Source organism: Lampris incognitus, chromosome 20 (genome assembly GCF_029633865.1).
Source record: "Lampris incognitus isolate fLamInc1 chromosome 20, fLamInc1.hap2, whole genome shotgun sequence".
NCBI lineage: Eukaryota > Metazoa > Chordata > Actinopteri > Lampriformes > Lampridae > Lampris > Lampris incognitus.
This window is the reverse complement of record NC_079230.1, coordinates 3,270,537-3,292,039: the sequence shown is the minus strand read 5'-3', so window position 1 is coordinate 3,292,039 and position 21,503 is coordinate 3,270,537. Positions and strand designations below refer to the sequence as shown.

At 46.8% G+C, this 21,503-nt stretch overlaps 1 protein-coding gene across 3 annotated transcripts in view; it reads left to right on the top strand.

Moving 5' to 3' along the window:
• The window catches only part of cfi (complement factor I), a 43,798-nt gene that overhangs the window by 18,920 nt on the left and 3,375 nt on the right, over positions 1-21,503 (top strand). For all 3 annotated transcript variants that reach the window (XM_056300466.1, XM_056300467.1, XM_056300468.1), the window contains exons 8-15: positions 67-186; positions 319-360; positions 13,369-13,401; positions 13,823-13,843; positions 15,426-15,562; positions 15,676-15,779; positions 17,066-17,170; positions 17,573-17,748. In XM_056300466.1, the coding sequence (XP_056156441.1) occupies positions 67-186; positions 319-360; positions 13,369-13,401; positions 13,823-13,843; positions 15,426-15,562; positions 15,676-15,779; positions 17,066-17,170; positions 17,573-17,748 (738 nt within the window). The remainder of the gene's footprint in view (positions 1-66; positions 187-318; positions 361-13,368; positions 13,402-13,822; positions 13,844-15,425; positions 15,563-15,675; positions 15,780-17,065; positions 17,171-17,572; positions 17,749-21,503) is intronic.

Below are 21,503 nucleotides of genomic sequence, written 5' to 3'. Positions count from 1 at the left end.
TGTTTGTGTGCGTATGTGTGCGCATGCGTGTGTGTTTGTGTGTGTGTGCGTGTGCGTGTGTGCCAGAATGCAGGAACAATGCGTTTCACTGCAGGACAGGTGTGTGTGTGTCCAGAGAGGTAATACAAGATGGAGTGATGAACTGTCTGGATGGCCAGGATGAAGCAACCATACAGGACGAGCCCAGTAAGACATGCATACACACACACACACACACACACACACACACACACACAGACACACACACACACACTCACTCATGTACACACACACTCGCTCAGAGTAATGAGTGTTTGTATTGTCTCTCTTTACATCCAGAGGTAACAGAGATAGCAGGCAGGCGTGGCCTGAAAAACAAAGGTACAACACAATGCAATGACAACACACACACACACACACACACACACACACACACACACTCACTCATGTATACACACACACACACACACACACACACTCATACACACACACACACACACACTCACTCACACACTCACTCATACACACACACTTAGTCACACACACACACACACACACTCATACTCACACTCAGTCACACACACACACACACACTTAATCACACACACACACCCACACACACTCACTCATGTACACACACACTCGCTCAGAGTAATGAGTGTTTGTATTGTCTCTCTTTACATCCAGAGGTAACAGAGATAGCAGGCAGGCGTGGCCTGAAAGACAAAGCTACATCACAATGCAATGACAACACACACACACACACACACACACACACACACACACACACACACACACACACACACACACACACTCACTTACTCACTCACTCACTCATGTATACACACTCACACACACACACACACACACACACACACTCACTCATACACACACACTCAGTCACACACACACACACTCACTCACACACTCACTCATACACACACACTTAGTCACACACACACACACACTCATACTCACACTCAGTCACACACACACACACACACACTCATACTCACACTCAGTCACACACACACACACACACTTAATCACACACACACACACCCACACACACTCACTCATACACACACACTCACTCACTCAGTCACATACACACACATACACACACTAGGGCTGTCACTTTAAGAAAAAAACATATTCGATATTCGTGGCAGAATTGTACCCATATTCGAATTTGGATTCGGATTTCCACGTAAAAAACGGTCTTTAAAATGGCAAGACTAAAAATAACCCGTAATTTATTGACCAGTAATTATTTTGATCATGCGTTTTACCATTTGTATCCACAAGAGGGGACAAGCAGACACAACATATTTCGGTCGAAATAATTAGTGAAGTTTAATGCAAATTATGAAGTCAAATGTTGCCATATTTTCAAAAACAATTACCACAGAGTATACTTCTCAAACAAGTAATATTAATGTCAATAATCCTCACGGCAACTGGGCTGCATTCAGCGCTGCCAGGGCAATGTAACGTAGGCTACTAACAGAACGTGGCCTATAAGTAGCCTAGGCAAGCCCACCAAACTAAATAACTAAAATAAATAATAATAGTAATAATAAAATAAAAAATAGTGGGTTATGTGGGCTTTGTAAATACGATTATACATAGCCTACACATAGGCCTAACTGGACTGGGAGGCTACAAATTATTCACCAGGAATATCAACTGCTTAACGTGTTCAGTGTCAAGAGCGGAGCGCTTTTTGTTAACAATATTCCCAGCTGTGGAAAAGACTCGCTCAGAACGCACTGATGTCCCGGGAACACTCAGCTAGAGCGGAGCGCTTCTTGTTAACAATATTCCCAGCTGTGGAAAAGACTCGCTCAGAACGCACTGATGTCCCGGGAACACTCAGCTAGAGCGGAGCGCTTCTTGTTAACAATATTCCCAGCTGTGGAAGAGACTCGCTCAGAACGCACTGATGTCCCGGGAACACTCAGCTACTTTCTTGCAAGCTGCGCCAGGTGGGGATATTTTGCGCTACCCAGCGTCTTCCACCATAGAAGAGGATTGCTGTCTGCCGGCATCGTTGTCTCTCTTCGGCAGGACCACATCTCTTGGTGCAGTACATTTTCTTGGTGGTCTCTCGTCTCGCCCCTTCCCTTGTATGTTTCTCCAAACAGATCGCCCATTGCCGTCAGGGCCGTTTTTCGTGCGTGAGTGTCTGAGCTTAACGAATGCTCATCTGTCCCACTTTCAAATCTCACGGCCATTTCTTCTTTAATGTTTAGGTGCACTTGGTCCTTCTGTTCCTCTGATAAATGCATTAAACTATGAAAGCGGGGATCCAGGTATGCTGCTTTATTCAATAACATGAATGTTGCTTCGTTATTTTTGTCATAACGCTTCCTCAAATCTGTGTCGATCTTTGCGGTCATTTCCCTCAAGCTGGTGGGCATTGCATTAGGAATGGGTGAGCCAAGTTGACACAGTAGTAGTACATGCTGTAAAGGCAGTGCAGCAGAAGCTGTGGGATATTTGTTAGTTGACAAAGCCTCAGTCGCAATCTTGAACGGTCTAAGTATTTCACGCATCTGTTCGACCATGGACCATTCAGTTGTGGTTAGTTCGAGATTTGACCATTTTTTCTCAAATATTACAGCTGCAACAGCTGCCTGTTGTTCCGATGCCCTGCAGATCATTTCATATGTACTATTCCATCGCGTGATGCAATCGTTAATTTATCAGTTTTCAAGCCCAGCAAAGGCTGTTTATCCTCCAATAGGTAGCTGTGGGTAGGTGACCTGCCGAAATGTGCGGCTGCTTTCTTTAGCCTGCTAAGTGTCGTGTCTATGGTTCTGACGTCTAGCCCTTTACGTACAGCTAGATTGATTGTATGTGCCATGCAAGGTATGTTAACGGTATCAAGGTACCTCTCCACAGCTGCATGCACATAGTTATGTGCATTGTCTGTTGTGACTGCGATCACCGATTCACGGGGAATGTGAAAATCCCTCAGTGTGCCAGAAATGCACTCCGCGACATTTTCTGCAGTGTGGCTACTTCTCAAGTCTTTCGTTTGTAGGACAAAGTGGTTCAGTTCCCATGCCTCCGACATTACGTGTGCTGTAACTGTAACATAAGAGTCTGTGGCTATAGACGTCCACCCATCTGTAGTGAGTGCAATTTCCTTATCGCTTAGTATCTGGCGTACATTTTCACGAGTAGTATCGTAGAGTTTCACAATGTTTTTAGTTATTGTGGTTCTGCTCGGGATAGTGTAACGTGGCTCAATTTCACGGAGAAAATCTTTAAAGCCTCCACCTTCCGCGATGCTTATTGGCCGCATGTCTTTACATATGAATTTGGTGAGTTGTGAAGTGATCGCCTCTTTTCGTGTAGAGGACAGAGCAGCCGAAGGTGAGAAAAACGTTGTCAGCCTGGGTTGTTTAGCAGCAGCAGACGCACCAGCAGGGTCCTGCAGTTCTTTGTATTCGGCCGGATGATGGAACTGCATGTAGGTCGGTCGTGGAACTATGGTATGCTAGTTCACGCTCACATAGTTTGCATATTACCTTGTCCTTGTTTTCAGTCTTTCCATTTACACTCCAAAAAACAAAGTGTTTCCAAATCGCACTCCTAAGATTCTCTGGAGTGACGATCTTTCTGGTATGCTGATCATCGGGCTCGTTGTCGGCAGCACCAAATTCCTCCATTTCTCGTTTCTGGCTGCAGCCTAGGCCTACGTTTCCGCTCCATGGACTTATGGGTAATGGACTTATGGGTAATTAGAGCTGGAATTCTTGCCGTAGCCTACTTTCGGCATTTTTGACATTGATTAATTAATAATTTTAAAGTACAATCAATGTATTTATTTATTTATTTATTCAATTCAAATTTCCCCATTTATGTTCGAATCTCGTGTTTTTATGCAAATTCGAAACTAAATTCGATATTCGAATATAATGTGACAGCAGTAACACACACTCAGTCACACACTCACTCACACACACACACACACACACACACACACACACACACACACACACACACACACACACACACACACTTGCTTACGGTTGTCCGTCGTGTCCGACGATGACAATCCTGCCTCTGTTACTTGTGAGTCTTCTTATGGCTGTAAAGCCCAATCCGCCATCCACACTGTCTGCCACAGACAACAGGTGGGAGCACTGACTGGGGGTGTAGGTGTACTGACTGGGGGTGTAGGTGTACTGACTGGGGGTGTAGGTGTACTGACTGGGGGTGTAGTTGTACTGACTGGGGATGTAGGTGTACTGACTGGGGGTGTAGGTGTACTGACTGGGGGTGTAGGTGCACTGACTGGGGGTGTAGGTGTACTGACTGGGGATGTAGGTGTACTGACTGGGGGTGTAGGTGTACTGACTGGGGGTGTAAGTGCACTGACTGGGGGTGTAGGTGTACTGACTGGGGATGTAGGTGTACTGACTGGGGGTGTAGGTGCACTGACTGGGGGTGTAGGTGTACTGACTGGGGGTGTAGGTGTACTGACTGGGGGTGTAGGTGTACTGACTGGGGATGTAGGTGTACTGACTGGGGGTGTAGGTGTACTGACTGGGGGTGTAGGTCTGGTACTGGCTTCATGTCTCTTTAGTCGTCTCCTGGTCCATCGATCACCTCAGTCCTCCTTGAGCTTTTGCGCCCCCTGTTGACAGAGCTGCCGCCAGATGGAGCGTTGGGTGGCAGTGTCCTCCACCTGTCTCGGGTTCAGGCTGCACTTCTTTATGATGGTCTTCAGCTGGTCTTTGTACCGTTTTTTCTGGCCCCCTGCCAAGCGGCGGCCAAGATGTAGCTGGCCATACAGCACTTTACGCGGTAAGCGCTCCTTTGGCATCCTGATGACGTGACCGAGCCATCGAAGTTGGTGCTGGGTGACGGCAGCCTCCATGCTGATGCAGTTGGTCTTGCGGAGTATTTCAGTATGGGGCACTCGGTCCCGCCAGGTTCTCCTCAGGATGCATTGTAGGCATCTGATGTGGAAGGCCTCAAGCATCCTGAGGTGGTGGCTGTACAGGGTCCACGCCTCACAGCTGTAGAGGAGAGTCGTGATGACAACTGCCAAGTAGACAGATATTTTGGTGTGGAGGTTGAGGTCTTTTTTTTTGAAAGACCCTTCTCCTAAGTCTGCCAAAAGAGGATGACGCTGGTTTAATCCGGTTTTGTGTCTCCCTGTCGATGCTGCAGTCGTCAAACAGGAAGCTGCCCAGGTATTTGAAGGATTTCACTGTTGCGAGTGGTTTGTCGGAGATGGTGAAGGTTGGTGAATGAGATGGAGGAGTAGATGCCCACTGGCATACTACTTCAGTCTTTGCCACGTTTATAGAGAGACTCAGCCTACCATACGCCCTTGCAGCAGCTGCAAGGGTAGCGTGCAGTGCCTTGGGTGTGTGGGCCACAACTGCACAATCCTCTACGTACTGTAACTCGATGATGTGCTCACATGTCATTTTTGTGACCACTTGGAGCCTACGGATGTTAAATAGGTTTCCATCTAGTCTGAAGTCCACAGTAACCCCACTGTCCTTCCTGATTTCCTTGTGGAGCAGCAATGTCACACACAGGAGGAAGATGTTAAAAAGAACTGGAGCAAGGATGCACCCCTGACGTACCCCGGTGCACACCCCGAAGGGCTCGGATTCCTGGCCTCCAATGGTCACACGTGCCATCATCCCCACATGAAATTGTTGAAGAATGTTAACAAACTTTCATGGGCAGCCAAACTTCAGGAGGATGTTCCATAGGATGTCCCTGTTGACTGTGTCGAAAGCCTTTGACAGGTCGATGAAGGCTATGAAGAGGTCCTGGTGTTGCTCCCTAAACTTCTCCTGGAGTTGCCGTGCTGTGAACACCATGTCCACAGTACTCCTATTCCTCCTGAACCCACAGTGTGACTCAGGCAACAGCTCCTCTGAGATGTGTTTTACCAGCCTGTGTAACATGAGTTTGGCCAGGACTCTTCCAGCAACAGCCAGTAGTGAAATGCCACGGCTGTTGCCACAGAGGGACTTGTCTCCTTTGCCTTTATATATGGAGATGATGTTAGCATCCCTCCACTGCTGAGGGACAGTTTCGTTCTTCCATACGTGTGAGATGAACAGGAAAAGTGCACGGGTGCAGAGGTAGCCTCCCTGTTTAAAAATCTCTGCAGGGATGCTGTCAGGGCCAGGGGTCTTGTTATTTTTCAGCGACCTAACTGCACAATGAAACTCTTCAAAGGTTGGTGGACGGTCACGGTCTTGGATGGTGGGGCGGACAGGTAGTTGATCCAAGACTGAGGGATCTGTTGGGGAGGGCTGGTTCAAAAGAGTCTCAAAATGTTCTGCCCATCTTTTTGTGATGAGTTTCTGGTCCTTTATGAGGGTGGTACCATCATCAGACTTCAGGGGGGAGACAGAGCAGTTTCTTGGGCCGGAGATGGTTTTCACTACATCATAAAAGTTGTGCATATCGTTTCTATCGGCATGGGATTGTATTTCATTTGCCTTCGATATCCACCTCATTCTGCAGGGCATGCAATTTTGACTGCACCTCTCTCCTGGATGCATGCCATTGTTGCTGGAGTGCAGCTGATGTGGGATTGTTGAGGACAGCACTGTGTGCTTTATGCATGCCTTTGAGTATGGAAGTTATTGTGCCTGTGTTGTCATTGAACCAGTCCTGGTGCTTTCTGCTCTTGTAACCGATGGATTGGGATGCTGCCTCATAAAGCTTGGAGCTCATGGAAGACCATTTCCTGTCAATAGAATCATCCGTGCTCAAGAGAAGCTCAATGTCTTCCAGGTTTTCAGCCAGAGAGAGGCAGAGATTGTTCTGGACCTCAGCCTTTTCTAGCCAGGTACCAGTGTTGTAGTCGAGTCACTAAACCTCGAGTCCGAGTCGAGTCTCGAGTCCCCAGTGTTCGAGTCCAAGTCCGAGTCACCAAAGAAAAGTCGAGTCAAGTCCGAGTCGAGTCCCCATTACCTGAGTCCGAGTCGAGTCCCTATTACCCTAGTCCGAGTCCGAGTCATCAAGGTTGAGTCTGAGTCGAGTTCCAAGATGGCTCCAGTGATCCACTCGGGCACAGTCAAAGATCTGACATACAAATAAAAAAGGTCTACATTAAACATAAATGACACAGCTGTCACCATTTCAAAGGGAGTTTAATTACTTTGTAACACGATAGCCAAACAAATGCACACCCACACACTCGCACACATGCACGCGCAAGCATGCGCGCACACACACATTTTTAGAACAGTCTGAATTTCTTTGACATTCTGAACATTGGATGTGCTTCAAAACACATTGATAGCTGTAAATAGCATGATATTAGCAAATGGTGGAAACAGTATACAGAAGTAAGTTCCACAGCATACAATACATTCATAAAACTAGTCAAAAGACATTGTCTCTCAGGAATAGTTAGGAACAAAAGGCTGGTGGCACTAGTTTTAAGCATACACATTGCATTTCAAAAACATAAGATCTGACAGCATGGAACTACTCAACCTTGCACGGTGAGGCCTCATCAAAATGCCTCCATGACTAAATACCCTTTCAATGGGCGCACTGGAGGTAGGGATAGAGAATACCTGTGTGGCAATCTGATAGAGGGTAGGGAATTTGGATTTGTTTTGCTGCCAAAACCTGAGGCACGGGACTGAGTCAGAGTCCTGCTCAGCGATCAAGTTGAGGTATGCAGTCAACTGAGCCTGGCCAGACGGCTTCTTCTCGGTGGAGGAGGGAGTCCTCCTATAGTGGGAGAACATTCTCAACTGCTTCTCAGGAGGAGACTCTGAAAGTTCACCTTCCCCTGGTCCTGTTGCTTCCGCTGCATCTGCTGTTGATACCACTTGCTTGTCACCCTCTACCTTTATATACTCTGAAATGAGAGGGGGGCATGGGGGACTCATTACAAATATGTTATTGACTAGGCCTACATGACAAATGACATGTCTATGTGCTTTATTGTAACACCTTCAATGATATAAACATCACAACAATCAAATAGTTAATCACTTAACTAACATTAATCAAAACATTTCTCACCTTTGATCTCAGTCTTCAGCACATCTTTGATGTCACTGTCCAGCTGCACATCATGTTCTAGCCACTGGAAGCCAAATGCTGGGTCCAACACAGATGCTATGACGTAGGCATTGGTGAAAGGAAATTTGGTGGGGCCTCTTCCTTCAGCTGGCTCACTTCCTGGTATCTTGACTGCACTGAAAACCTCTGCAAACCTTGTTTTCAAGGAGCTCTCCAGAGCTCTCACCAGAGGCCCACAGTATCTGGCTTTTCCTCTTATTTCCTGCAGGTGACAGCGCAGAGTGAGGACACAGGGCACAATCACACTGACGGTGACAGTAGTCTCACCCTGAGTTAGGTTGGTTGCCTCTAAGAACGGATCAAGAACTTTGATCAGTTCTTTAAGCTGAGCATACTCTCGCGGGGATAAGATAAGGCTTTTGTGCCCCTCTGATTCCAACACACTGGACAGCTTTTGCATGTCTAAATGCACATAAGCCTTCACCTGCTTCAGAGTGGAATTCCATCATGTGGCATTCGCTGTTGGAATTGTTGCATCACCAAAACACGCTTCAAAGCAGTCTTTAAACAAGGTGCCACTGTGGAGGAGGTTGGCTGCACGGGATAGCTTTGCTATGGTGCTTGACAGCCCACTGGTGTCTTTCAGACCATCTTTTATGACCAACTGCAGTGAATGTGTGAAGCATGATAGTCTCTGCATCTTACAGTTCTCAGCCTAAGTGTCATTGACTGTCTGTTGATCTTCTGGCATCAGGTCTTGCCATATTTCATCATCCTCCTCAAATGTGCTGGGATCATGAGCTTCAGCATCACAAGGATCCTCTAGGGGAAAGCTGGCCTGGAAAGCTTTTCTCATGTTGGATGCATTGTCAGTTATGACAAAGTTGATCTTGTCCTTAATCAGGTATTCTTCAGCACAGCATTCAAACATCATTGCAATCTTCTCTCCTGAGTGTTTCCCATGCACTCTTTTGCAGGAAAGAAGATATGACTGAAGGCTGAGTTCCTGTTTTTTTTATCCATTGCCACTGTGTGTGCTGTCACTCCAAGGAATGACTGCATCTTTCGATCACTCCAAATGTCTGTGGTAACAGCAACACTCGATGCTTCTGCCAGCTGGTTCTTTATCTGTTCTTTCTTGACTTCCACCATTCCTGGAATGGTCACAGAGGAAATTGTGGATCTTGCTATAGGCCGGTACTGAGGGTCCAGGACATGCAGGAAGTGCTTGAAGTCCTCGTTGTCAATGATGGAGAGTGGCAAGCAGCACTTAATGATTAGATCTTTTACAAGGGCATCTCTTATAGCCTTCTGACGTGGATGTTTGAGGTCGTACATCCTTTGCTGTCCATCATTTAAAAATGATGTGATAGTCTTCTGACCTGGAGCAGCTGGCATCACATCTGAAGCAGTGGAGGCAAAGTATTCTTGGAACCTAGGGGAAGATAGGATACACACTTTAGCTTGCTGATGCCAAACTGTTTCAAGTAATCTTTCTTACAGCAAAAAATGTGTAACGTTATAGCTATAACAATATGCAATAACAATACAAATGTTACACATTATACACATAGTTGTTTGAACCATAACCAGTTAAGTTACATATTTAGTTATCTATATAACTAACATTACCATATTAGTAGATTAACTAATGTAAGCTAGCTGGATAAATGAAAAGTATGAGAAAAGATACATAATTTATGAGACTAACAGGACAGGGATTAATTAGCAAAACCCAGTCATTTAATTATTGATTTAAGTATGTTACATGCTACCTAGCTGAGCTTTAACTCTCTATCCTCCGTGAGTCTGTATGTTTATTCTGTATGGGTCAGGGAGGGTGTGATTTTGTTAGAAGATAGAGCCAGTTCATAGTACTGTTCAAAAGCTACGTCGCGCGTGTCTTTTTTTAGAATTTGGCACACCCAATGCTGCATATATGCAAAGAAAAATATCCCCATATTTACAGTAGCCTATGCGGTGTCACGAATCATGATACGATTCGGTAGTTTTTGGTACATCGAGGGGGAAATGCCACATCCGTCAAATCTCGTACCGTCTCCAGCTCTCAAGAAAACCAGTGGCGGCATCCACATTAGCTTTCTTCAATTAGTCCATTTAGCGAGTAATAGCCTACAATTATTTTTATTTGCATTGTAAAGTTGTGCACATTTTATCAACATTATTTGTGGATGCATATAGGCTAGACTTCTTCCTTCTCCGCACTTGGAGAATATTTATGGCGGAGATCTGCAATGTGCGGATTTGTTATTGCTAGTTAAGATTAATGCTAACACGGTAGTTCAGAGTGGTGTGTTTTTTTCTGTTAAGTGTATGCTACTTGGTAATTAGCTAAATGATAAATAAGAAAAATCAGTTTTAATTTCCCTATAACACGAAGACGCTGCGTGTTACTTACCAACTCATTAGTGAGATGGATGGCAAGCTCGTACCGAAAGCGAACCGTGCTGTGACTTTTCTGTGCAATGCTGCATTAGCACTCTAACAGTAACGTTACTTAACTTACCTATACAATCTCACTTGGTTCTAGTGACGTGATATACCCGCCACACCACCCAACCCAACGGTTCTAGTGACATGATATACCCGCCACACCACCTAACCCAACGGTTCTAGTGACATGATATACCCGCCACACGACCTAACCCAACATCTTGGACCAGTGGTTGAGTTACTTCAGAGGCTATTGTTACCGTAGCTAGATAGCTAGCTAGCTAACGTTAACTGATCACCAACCATATCATCAGCTGACTGCATATCACTTACTTTTCTGGGTGCATCCTTGACAGATGTCTGTTGAAGTTTGAGGTTGTCCCGGTCTTCTCCTCAATAGTTCGTTTACATATCGAACATCTAGCAGTGATCTTGCTGGAATTTGTTGTAAAATCTGTGTAAGCAAAGAGCACAATTCGGGGCGTCTCTTTAGGCATCTTCGCGCTACTGAACATGACGGTATGCACGCCACGTGAATCCGCATGTAGGTGGAACACACGTGCCTGCCCTTACACGGAATTGAATAATGTTACAGTATTAATATAGCTATCAATATATTTTAATAGGGCCTATTATTTAAAAAAAATCTAACAAAAACAGTCTTTATCAATTAAAAAGTCAGAGTCCGGGTCTCCAACTTCCGAGTCCGAATGCAGTAAATTCGCGAGTCCGAGTCCAAGTCCGAGTCATCAGTGCTCAAGTCCAAGTCGAGTCACGAGTCATGAAAATCAGGACTCGAGTCGGACTCGAGTCCGAGTCCTGGACTCGAGTACTACAACACTGCCAGGTACAGTCAAGCCTCTTCTTTCCTGACCTTTGGAGACGAACAGCAGGGCGTACCTCCACCTGGAGCCTGGTCATGATGAGCCGGTGATCTGTCCAGCACTCAGCACCTCTCATTGCACGAGTGAGTAAGACGTCTTTTATATCAGCACGTCTCACAATGATGTAGTCCAACAGGTGCCAAAGTTTGGAGCATGGGTGCATCCAGGATTCTTTGTGCTTATTTTTTAATTGGAAGAGGGTGTTTGTGATGGTCAAGCCATGCACAGCACAGAGGCTTACGAGGCGCAGTCCATTTGCATTGACTTTCTCGGTGCCATGCCCACCAATGACACCACTCCACACCTTGTTGTCTTTCCCCACTCTGCCATTGAAATCGCCCAGCAAAAAGATCTTGTCCTGCTTGGAGCCTCATCTAGTGACTGATAGAAGTGGTCCTTTGCGTCATCCTCTGATGGCAGTGTTGGTGCATAGGCACCTAGGAGGGTGGCATAGCGTTTCTTGGCCAGAGGGATCCTGAGTGACATGAGCCTTTCACTTATGCCAATCGGTGTTTCAGTGTGTCTTGGTAGGAGGCTGTTTTTTATCACAAATCCCACACCATGCTGATGTTGTCCTCCTGCAGGGTATCCCTTCCAGAAGAAGGTGTAGGTGTCCTCCTTCAGGGAGCCTTCATCCAGGAACCTGGTTTCGCTGAGTGCAGCAATGTCATCATTGTAGTGGTTGAGTTCTGCTGCAATGAGTGCAGTCTTTCGCTGAGGTCTTTCGGCATTAACGTCCGTCCAGCAGAGTTCTTATGTTCCGCGTTGCCGGTTTAAAGGGAATTATTTTCTTTTGTTTATTTCGACCGCAGAGTGGAATGTCCCGACAGGTGCGGTAGCCTATCAAGGATGTTTTGAGTGGGCAATGTTTAGGCCACCTTTTCTAGGCCCCTCCCCAGTTGGCGTGAGCAGTATGGCTCCTAAATAGGGCTGCTCAGTCACATGGGTCTGCCGAGAGCAGCTGCCACTCAAACCCAGCTGCTGGTGACCATGAATAGCCCTGTGCCACTGGCGTGCAGGGGTCTGATTAGGAGCTTCCAGTGCATTCATACCTGCTCCCGTCACCAGACACCCCACCGCTGCCAGACTTTGATCCATATTCCGGTTGCTGGTCTCACCGAGGCAGAGGTGGATACCTGCGCAAAGAGATTATTTACAGTGCCGCTGGGGGTGCGCATGTCCCAGCAGCACTTCTTCACTGTGAGAGGGTGGGATCTGGTGGCAAGGGGGGCCCAAGACGACCAGCACTCTTCCACAGCTGCAGGAGGCTGCCGGAGCTCCAGTCTGTCAGAGGACCGCCTATCGTGCGCCGCCGTGCATCTTGCTTTTCTCTCAGGGTGTGCTCCCCTAAGCTTTGTCGTCCTACACTTACCCACAAGGCAGCGGGACAGTGATTGGTCAATGCCAGGGTGTGTCCACTTCACGTGGGCCTGCGCATTAGACCTCTGGGGACCACTGTAGCTCCGAGGCGTGATTTTTTTTCGTACCTGTTTTCCGCAAGACTGCGCGTCCGTCACGCCTGGATTCCGGGAAGACCCGCCCCTACTCTATCTCTGATTGGCTAACCCTATCCCTAACCCCACCCTATTCTAACCTTAACCAATGGAGGCAACGAGTACTAGCCAATCAGAGGCAGAGTTCCCGGAATGCAGGTGCGGAAAAAAAACAAGCAGCTCCGAGATCCCCTACAGTTTAGCCAGGGACCGCAAGATACCCAGTTAACATGTGTGGCCATGAGGAGGCACTGCAGGAGTCTTGGTGGTAGAGAGGCTATGTACCGGCAGGGGAGACTTACGCATTCGGCTCCTCTTTTCACCCCCACAAAGAGGGCTAGCCGGCGGCAGGAGCTGAAACTAGTAAGCAGAAGCAGCATGCACTAACTACAAGCACTACTACCCCAATACTACTGCACTGACGCATCACACACGCCCTGTGCACTGCACACACACACACACACACATACACACACACTCACTCAAGAGTAATGAGTGTTTTTCTTGTGTCTCTTCACCACCAGAGATAACAGGCAGGCATCGCCTCAACAACAAAGGTACAACACAATGCAATAACAACACACCTGTCCGTCACGACAACACACCTATCTATCATAACCCAGAGGTACTAGTTCACCAATCCAGATCAGACAGAAGCTCCGCCTCCTTCCTCCTCTGTCAGTCAGATCTTTCACTGGCTTCCATCAGCTCAGCGAGTCTGACAGCAGTCGTGTGTTCTCAGCCGAAGTCTGTCATGTCTTCCACACAGCAGGTGGGATTTGAACCTTCCTGTCAAATACAAACAGCATGACAAATGCTATTGGTTTAATGTGCAACGACAACGTGGGGCTTCTGCCCCATCCAGGTTGGTGAACTAGTGACAGGTCCACTGGTATCACCATGACAACATGACAACCTTCTGCATTCAGCAAAGAGATGATGGTGATGCTGATGAGCTCCGTTTCTGTTGTTTTTCAGAGTACATCTCTCCAAAAACTGGTGAGTAACTGATCTGTACTGTCTTCATTTCAATCTTAAACTGGCTGTATCTGTAATGATCTGTATATATCAGTATGGATCAGCATGGATCTGTATGGATCAGTATGGATCTGTATGTATCTGTATGAATCGGTATGTATCTGTATGGATCAGTATGTGTGTGGATCAGTATGGATCTGTATGTATCTGTATGAATCAGTATGTATCTGTATGGATCAGTATAGCTCAGTATGGATGTGTATGGATCAGTGTGTATCTACATGGATCAGTTTGGATCTGTATGTATCAGTATGGATCAGTATGTATCTATATGGATCAGTATGTATCAGTATAGATCTGTGTGGATCAGTATGTATCTATATGGATCAGTATGTATCAGTATAGATCTGTGTGGATCAGTATGTATCTATATGGATCAGTATGTATCAGTATAGATCTGTATAGATCAGTATGTATCTATATGAATCAGTTTGGATCTGTATGGATCAGTATATATCAGTATGGATCCATATGTATCAGTATGTAGTATCTGTATGGATCAGCATGGATCTGTATGGATCAATATGGATCTGTGTGTATCAGTATGTATATTTATGGATCAGTATGTATCTGTATGGCTCAGTATGGATCTATATGTATCAGTATGGATCTGTATGGCTCAGTATGGATCTATATGTATCGGTATGGATCTGTATGGCTCAGTATGGATCTGTATGGATCAGTATGGCTCAGTATGGATCTGTGTGGATCAGTATGGATCTGTGTGGATCAGTATGGAAGTGAAAACCACAGTCCTACTGCAAACCTTCAGTTCAAATGAAAAACACACAAGAAATTAAGTATTGTTTGTGTGTAATAATAATAATAATAATAGTAATGGTGACAATAACTAATAATAAAGATAGTAGTAAGTAATGATTCAGTAGTAATTAAATAATGATTGGCTTGGTCAGGCGTCCCTACAGACATAATTGGCCGTGTCTGCAGGTGGGAAGCGGGATGTGGGTATGTGTCCTGGTCGCTGCAGTAGCGCCTCCTCTGGTCAGTTGGAATGCCTGTTTGAGGGGAGGGGGAACTGGGGGGAATAGCGTCATCTTCCCATGTGCTACGTCCCCCTGGTGAAACTCCTCACTGTCAGGTGAAAAGACGTGGCTGGTGACTCCACATATATGGGAGGAGGCATGTGGTAGTCTGCAGCCCTCCCCGGATCGGCAGAAGGGGGTGGAGCAGCGACCGGGACGGCTCGGAAGAGTGGGGTAATTGGCCGGGTACAATTGGGGAGGAAAGGGGGGGGGCCCAAAATAAATAAATGCATAAATAATAACACTAACTTCAGTATTATAAATGATAAAGTATTATAAATACTATTCAGTAGCAGTATAATCAGTTGTGGTAGCATTAGCAGTAGAAGAGTAGTAGTTGCAGTATCTGAAGTAGTAGTAGTAGTAGAAACAGTAGTTGCAGTAGAAGTGGTAGTGCTGTTTGTGCGATATCGTCAGTTTTAACAACTGTGTGTGTGTGTGTGTGTGTGTGTGTGTGTGTGTGTGTGTGTGTGTGTGTGTGTGTGTGTGTGTGTGTATAGAGATTAAGAAGAACAGAGAGCAGATGGAGTCTCTGCATTGTGGCATTCCTAACATGACCCTGGTGGACAGCGAGGTGGCGGTGCCCAGAGAGAGACACAGAATCAGGAGGGTGGTGGGCGGAGTCCCGGCAAAACCGGTTCGTTAGACACACCTACCTACCTGTCATTCTTTATGTCCTCCTTTCCTGTTTTCTGTCTGTCTCTCTGATGTGTGTGTGTGTGTGTGTGTGTGTGTGTGTTTGTGTGTCAGACTCAGATCCAGTGGCAGGTGGCTATAGAGGAGAATAAGAACATAGACTGTGCTGGAGCATACATAGGAGACTGCTGGGTCATCACTGCTGCTCACTGTGTCAGGTAGGTCGGTTAGACAGAGTGTATGTGGGTTTAAGTCTGAGTGTGTGTGCGTGCGCGTGTGTGTGTGCGTGCGCGCGTGTGTGTGTGCGTGTGTGTGTGTGTGTGTGTGTGTGTGTTTGTAGTTTTGCTCAAAACATATTAAACACAGGGTTTCCATCAGTTTTAATTAAAAAAAATTCCCAATATCCAACACACACAACAACCTCCCCAGCCTTGGTGTCTGGCTGTGGTGTCCCGCCGTGGTGTCTAGCTGTGGTGTCCAGCTGTGGTGTCCCGCTGTGGTGTCTAGCTGTGGTGTCCAGCTGTGGTGTCCGGCCGTGGTGTCCGGCCGTGGTGTCCAGCTGTGGTGTCCAGCTGTGGTGTCCAGCCATGGTGTCCAGCTGTGGTGTCCGGCTGTGGTGTCCAGCCGTGGTATCCAGCCGTGGTGTCCGGCTGTGGTGTCTAGCCGTGGTGTCCAGCTATGGTGTCCAGCTGTGGTGTCAAGCAATGGGGTCCGGCTGTGGTGTCCAGCCATGGTGTCCAGCTGTGGTGTCCAGCCATGGGGTCCGGCTGTGGTGTCCGGCTGTGGTGTCCAGCCGTGGTATCCAGCTGTGGTGTCTGGCTGTGGTGTCTAGCCGTGGTGTCCAGCTATGGTGTCCAGCCGTGGTGTCCAGCCGTGGTATCCAGCTTTGGTGTCTGGCTGTGGTGTCCAGCTGTGGTGTCCGGCTGTGGTGTCCAGCCATGGTGTCTGGCTGTGGTGTCCAGCTATGGTGTCCAGCTTTGGTGTCTGGCTGTGGTGTCCAGCTGTGGTGTCTGGCTGTGGTGTCCAGCCGTGGTGTCCAGCTGTGGTGTCTGGCTGTGGTGTCCGGCTGTGGTGTCCAGCCGTGGTGTCCAGCTGTGGTGTCCGGCTGTGGTGTCCAGCCGTGGTGTCCAGCTGTGGTGTCTGGCTGTGGTATCCAGCCGTGGTGTCCAGCTGTGGTGTCTGGCTGTGGTATCCAGCTGTGGTGTCCAGCCGTGGTGTCCAGCTTTGGTGTCTGGCTGTGGTGTCCAGCCGTGGTGTCTGGCTGTGATTCCAGCCAGAGAACAGAAAGTCTTATGAATATAAAGAACTCAGCAGAACCTCATATCGAAACATCACCTCTTCATAAGTAGGTTGGCCTGTAGGCATGTTGGGGATTTAACAAAACAATTTTCATTGCGGTTTTATCATGTGGGACTTAGAAGCTCGCTCTATTGTCTTCTCTGTCTGTGGGTCAGTAGTGCCTGTTGTAATGCTGTGTACTGAATGTGTCTGTTGTCCTGTCCAGGCCGAACCCGAGTGCTTTCAGCATTAAGATCTCTCTATGGAAGACCATCGAGGCTCAGGACACAACAGACATCATCCCTGTAGAGCGTATTCACATCCACCCCCGGTACTCTGATACCCTTCTGTCTGCCTGTCTGATCTGTGTGTCTGTCAGTTTTTCTGTCTGATCTGTTTGTCTGGCTTTCTGTCTGACTGTCTGTCTGTGTCTGTCAGTTTTTCTGTCTGATCTGTTTGTCTGGCTTTCTGTCTGTCTGTGTCTGTCAGTTTTTCTGTCTGATCTGTTTGTCTGGCTTTCTGTCTGACTGTCTGTCTGTGTCTGTCAGTTTTTCTGTCTGTCTGGCTTTCTGTCTGTCTGTGTCTGTCTGCATGTTTGTCTGTCTATTCATTGTATGTACCTGTCTGTCTGTCTGTCTCTGCCCGTCTCTTTTTCGGTCTGTCACATGCTAACGTATTTTGTCCTTGTGTCTCTCTCCTCCTCTCCCTCTCCTTCCTGTCTGTCTCTCTGCAGGTATAATGCAAGTAACTATGAGAATGACATCGCTCTGATGCAATTAAAGAAGCTGCCGTTTTCCAGTCGCTGTTTTGTGGAAAATCCGGCTGTCAGTGCTGTGTGTGTTCCCTGGTCACCACACATCTTCAACGCCAACCACACCTGCAGCATCTCTGGGTGGGGACGCACCGCGGGTAAGACAGGCAGACAGGCAGAATGAATAGACAAGGCAAGGCAAATTTATTTCTATAGCACATTTCAGCAACAAGGAATTCACAGTGCTTTACATAAAACATAAATGCATTGAGACAAAATGTAAAAGCAACATATACATTTAAAAACAAATAGAGTAAAACTCACAGTGCAGTGTAAGATGATAATGATAATAATACATTTTATTTGAGGGCACCTTTCAGAGCACTCAAGGACACCTTACAGAACAGATGATAATCAGAAGCTTCAGACTTGATTTCATAAAAGACAAACAGGAAAGTCTTTAAAAGACCTGAGAGCAGTTTTCTGGGAGTTTGTTCCAGATATGTGGTGCATATAAACTGAAAGCTGCCTCTCCATGTTTAGTTTTGACTCTGGGGACAGAAAGCAGACCTCTCCCAGACCATCTGAGAGGTCTGGAGAGTTCATAGTGTAGCAGAAGATCAGAAATGTATTTTGGCCCTGAACCACTCAGTGCTCTATAAACCAAGAGCAGAGTTTGAAAATCAGTTCTTTGACGGACAGGAAGCCAGTGTAGCGACTTCAGGACTGGAGTGATGTGATCCACTTTTTTGGTCTTAGTAAGGACTCGAGCAGCAGCGTTCTGAATCAACTGCAGCTGTTTGATCAAGTTTTTTAGAAAGACCTGCAAAGACACCGTTACAGCAGTCGAGTCAACTGAAGATAAACTTCTGGTGCAGCGTGTTTTGGGGTTTGAAAGCAACTGAGACACGGTGTTTGGAAAATACACGTCCCAACTGTTCCACCACTCCTGCAACATACAGAATCACCACTGGTTTACTCTTAGACAGCTGTTGTCCTCCTCCTCTCTTCGATTGGCTGGTGCACTGTTTGGGCGTCTTCCTGGCTTTGACAAACGCCCAGTTAGGATAACCACACTTAACCAGGACCTGTTTAATGTGGGATATCTCCTCTTTCTCGGCTGCTGTGTCGGTGGGGACGTTGTCACCTCGGTGGTCCAGCGTCCTGATGACTCCTAGTTTGTGCTCCAGTGGATGATGAGAGTCAAACCTTAAGTACTGATCAGTATGTGTTGGTTTATGGTAAACATCAACAATCAAATGTCCTCCATCGCCAATTGCAATTCCACAGTGTAAGAAGACTAACCTGTCATGTTCCACATCCTCCCTGGTGAACTTGATGTGGTGTCCACAGAGTTAATGTGGTCGGTGAAATGTCCTACATCCTGAGATCTAATTTTAACCCAGGTGTCGTCCACAAATGGCTAGGACATCAGAGCCTCTTTCCCACTTCCTCCATATACAAGTTGGCCACTACAGGTGAGACTGGGAAACCCATAGCACACCCATGCTTCTGCCTGTAGTAGTGCCCCCTGTGGACTGAAGACACAGCTTCAGGAGCAAACACACTTGGTCAGTAGTAAGAGTGGTCCTATTGACATTTAGACCCCACCGTTATTGCCAAGGGTGGGGTCTAAATGTCTTTATGCATGCTCAATAATCCAGGTCAGAAAATCAAAGAAAGTTGAATCAGTTCCTGATTCAACTTTCTTTGCTAAGGGTGGGGTTGTTTTCTAATGTCATATGGACCACCTCCACTGCTTCATCACCAGGAACACACATGAAGAGAGACTCAACATCATAAGAGACCATTGTTTCATCCCCTCCATAATGATGTCCCTCACTTTATCCACAAAATCCATAGTGTTCTGAATGTCATTTTCATTAATGCCTACCAACGGGTTTAGAATGGATGCCAGAAAATGGAGCATGCATAAAGACACTTGTGGCAGTGTTTGGACCATGTTGCTAACTGTAGCATTGCGTAGATGGACAGTTTTCAAAACATTGCTTTTAACATTTCTCATTATATGGTCATCTACCAGTAGTCTCTGGTTTGATATCTTGTCTGGCTAAGTTAATTTCTTTTGCACATGTCTGGTGCGTGTTCTGATGATGTGACATTAGCTTTAGCGGCTATTGATCTGTTGTTTACCTCTGGCTACTGCCGAGAGATGCTCCTCGCAGGCTTAGCTGTATCACAGGCTGTTGCTGCACGGGCCTTGGTGTTAGCAGAGCTAATGCTAGCTGCGGCATTACCATTGTGCTCACTGACAGGCAGCTTATCTAAAACAATATACCCGTTCTCCAACTGAACCTCTTATTGTGCCTGAACCCTTATTGTGTCTGACTCTTTTACACCTGGACAATGTCTGTCCAGAGCTAAGGGTTTGACACTGCGGGGGGAAACAGGTCTTTGGTCTTGCTCCCCAGTTTAGCCAGTAGCACATATTCAGATCCATTGTGGTGTCAGACCCAAGTGGGTTCAGACCGGACCAGAGAATAGTGTCCAATTTGTCATCGGTGTGGGGCTCATTATGTCCGAAAGCTGCTCTGCAATGTGCTTCATGTCCCTGGTTGTGATTGTCAGCCGATTCCAGGACATTAGCAGCAAACAGAACAGCAAACAGACTGTCAGGTTTTTGGATTTGGTAGAGTGTAGAGATTCTTTTTTTCAAGCTCTGTGGTTATCTGGCTGAGCGTGGCACAGCTGGTGCATTCAGTGGAGGGAAAAGACAGGGGAGGCAGTTTTCCCAAAGTGAAACAAAGCCTCCAGCTGTCCAGCTGTCCAGCTTCTGAGAGCGTTTATGCTCTCTTCAACTTTCACTGAATAGGATCACCGTTTGCTGTCATTTCAGTTCTCTCCTATTGTATACATCATCATCGGCAGTCACTCGGGGTCGAGAATGACTGTCCTCCCTCTGGGTCCTCAGGTGGGCGTAGAGGCCGATCCTGGAGCTTCATAGTGGGAGGATGCTTGCACGTGACAACTTTTTACGTGGAGAGGCTGATGCTCCTGCAGCCACTACACAGTCCTTGGCAGGGGGTGGCCAGAGTCCCAACGGCATGGAGAACCAACACGATTGGGGGCCACTCTTGGTTGCAGTCCTCATCCGTATTCACTGCTGTTGTGACCTGGAGACATCTTCCACCAGTTCCGCCGTTGAGGTCTTTGTTGGATCACACTTCATCTGGAACCTCCCCCTTGACCTATCCGCCTTGGGTGACCCTACCAGGAGCCAAGCTCCGGACTGCATAGCTCTTGAGATCATTGTTACATGCAAGCTTCTCCACCACGGCAAGGTGGTGATCCAGGAGAAGTCTCCTTTTGTACTGTCACAATATACACTAGATAGGATCAGTGTTTGCTGTTATTTCAGGTCACTGCCTTCAGACATCTTTCCCTCAGACATCTTTTGAAACAGGCTGGTTAATATATTCCAGAACCTTATACGTTGATTTATCCACATTAATTCCTCATAGTCTATGACCAGAAGAGAAAACAGTCCCATAAGGAAAAGCCAGTCTAGTTCCCAAGGACTCGTTCTGTTTCAGCCTCAGAGCTGTGGACAGACGGTCTCATGAAATCTGGAAACTCCCTGAAAATCGTGGTCACTTTGTTGGAGTTGAGTGCTGCTCGTGAAGAAGCAGCAAAAGTAACAAAAATGTCGGAAAACTCAGAAGATTAAAGAAGAAAGTGGAGAGCAAGAGCGAAAGTGTCTGCAGTGCAGCATGGGCGGAAGCAAAAGACAGACAGACAGACTGCATAAACGAAAGAAAAACAGACGGCAAAACATGTAGACATGCCAAAACATGTAGACAGACAAGTCATTACGTGCTAAAAATGAATTAATCAATTAGCTAATTAGCACAAGTGTCTTTTCTTTTCTTTTTTTTCCCTCCCTTTTTGTCAC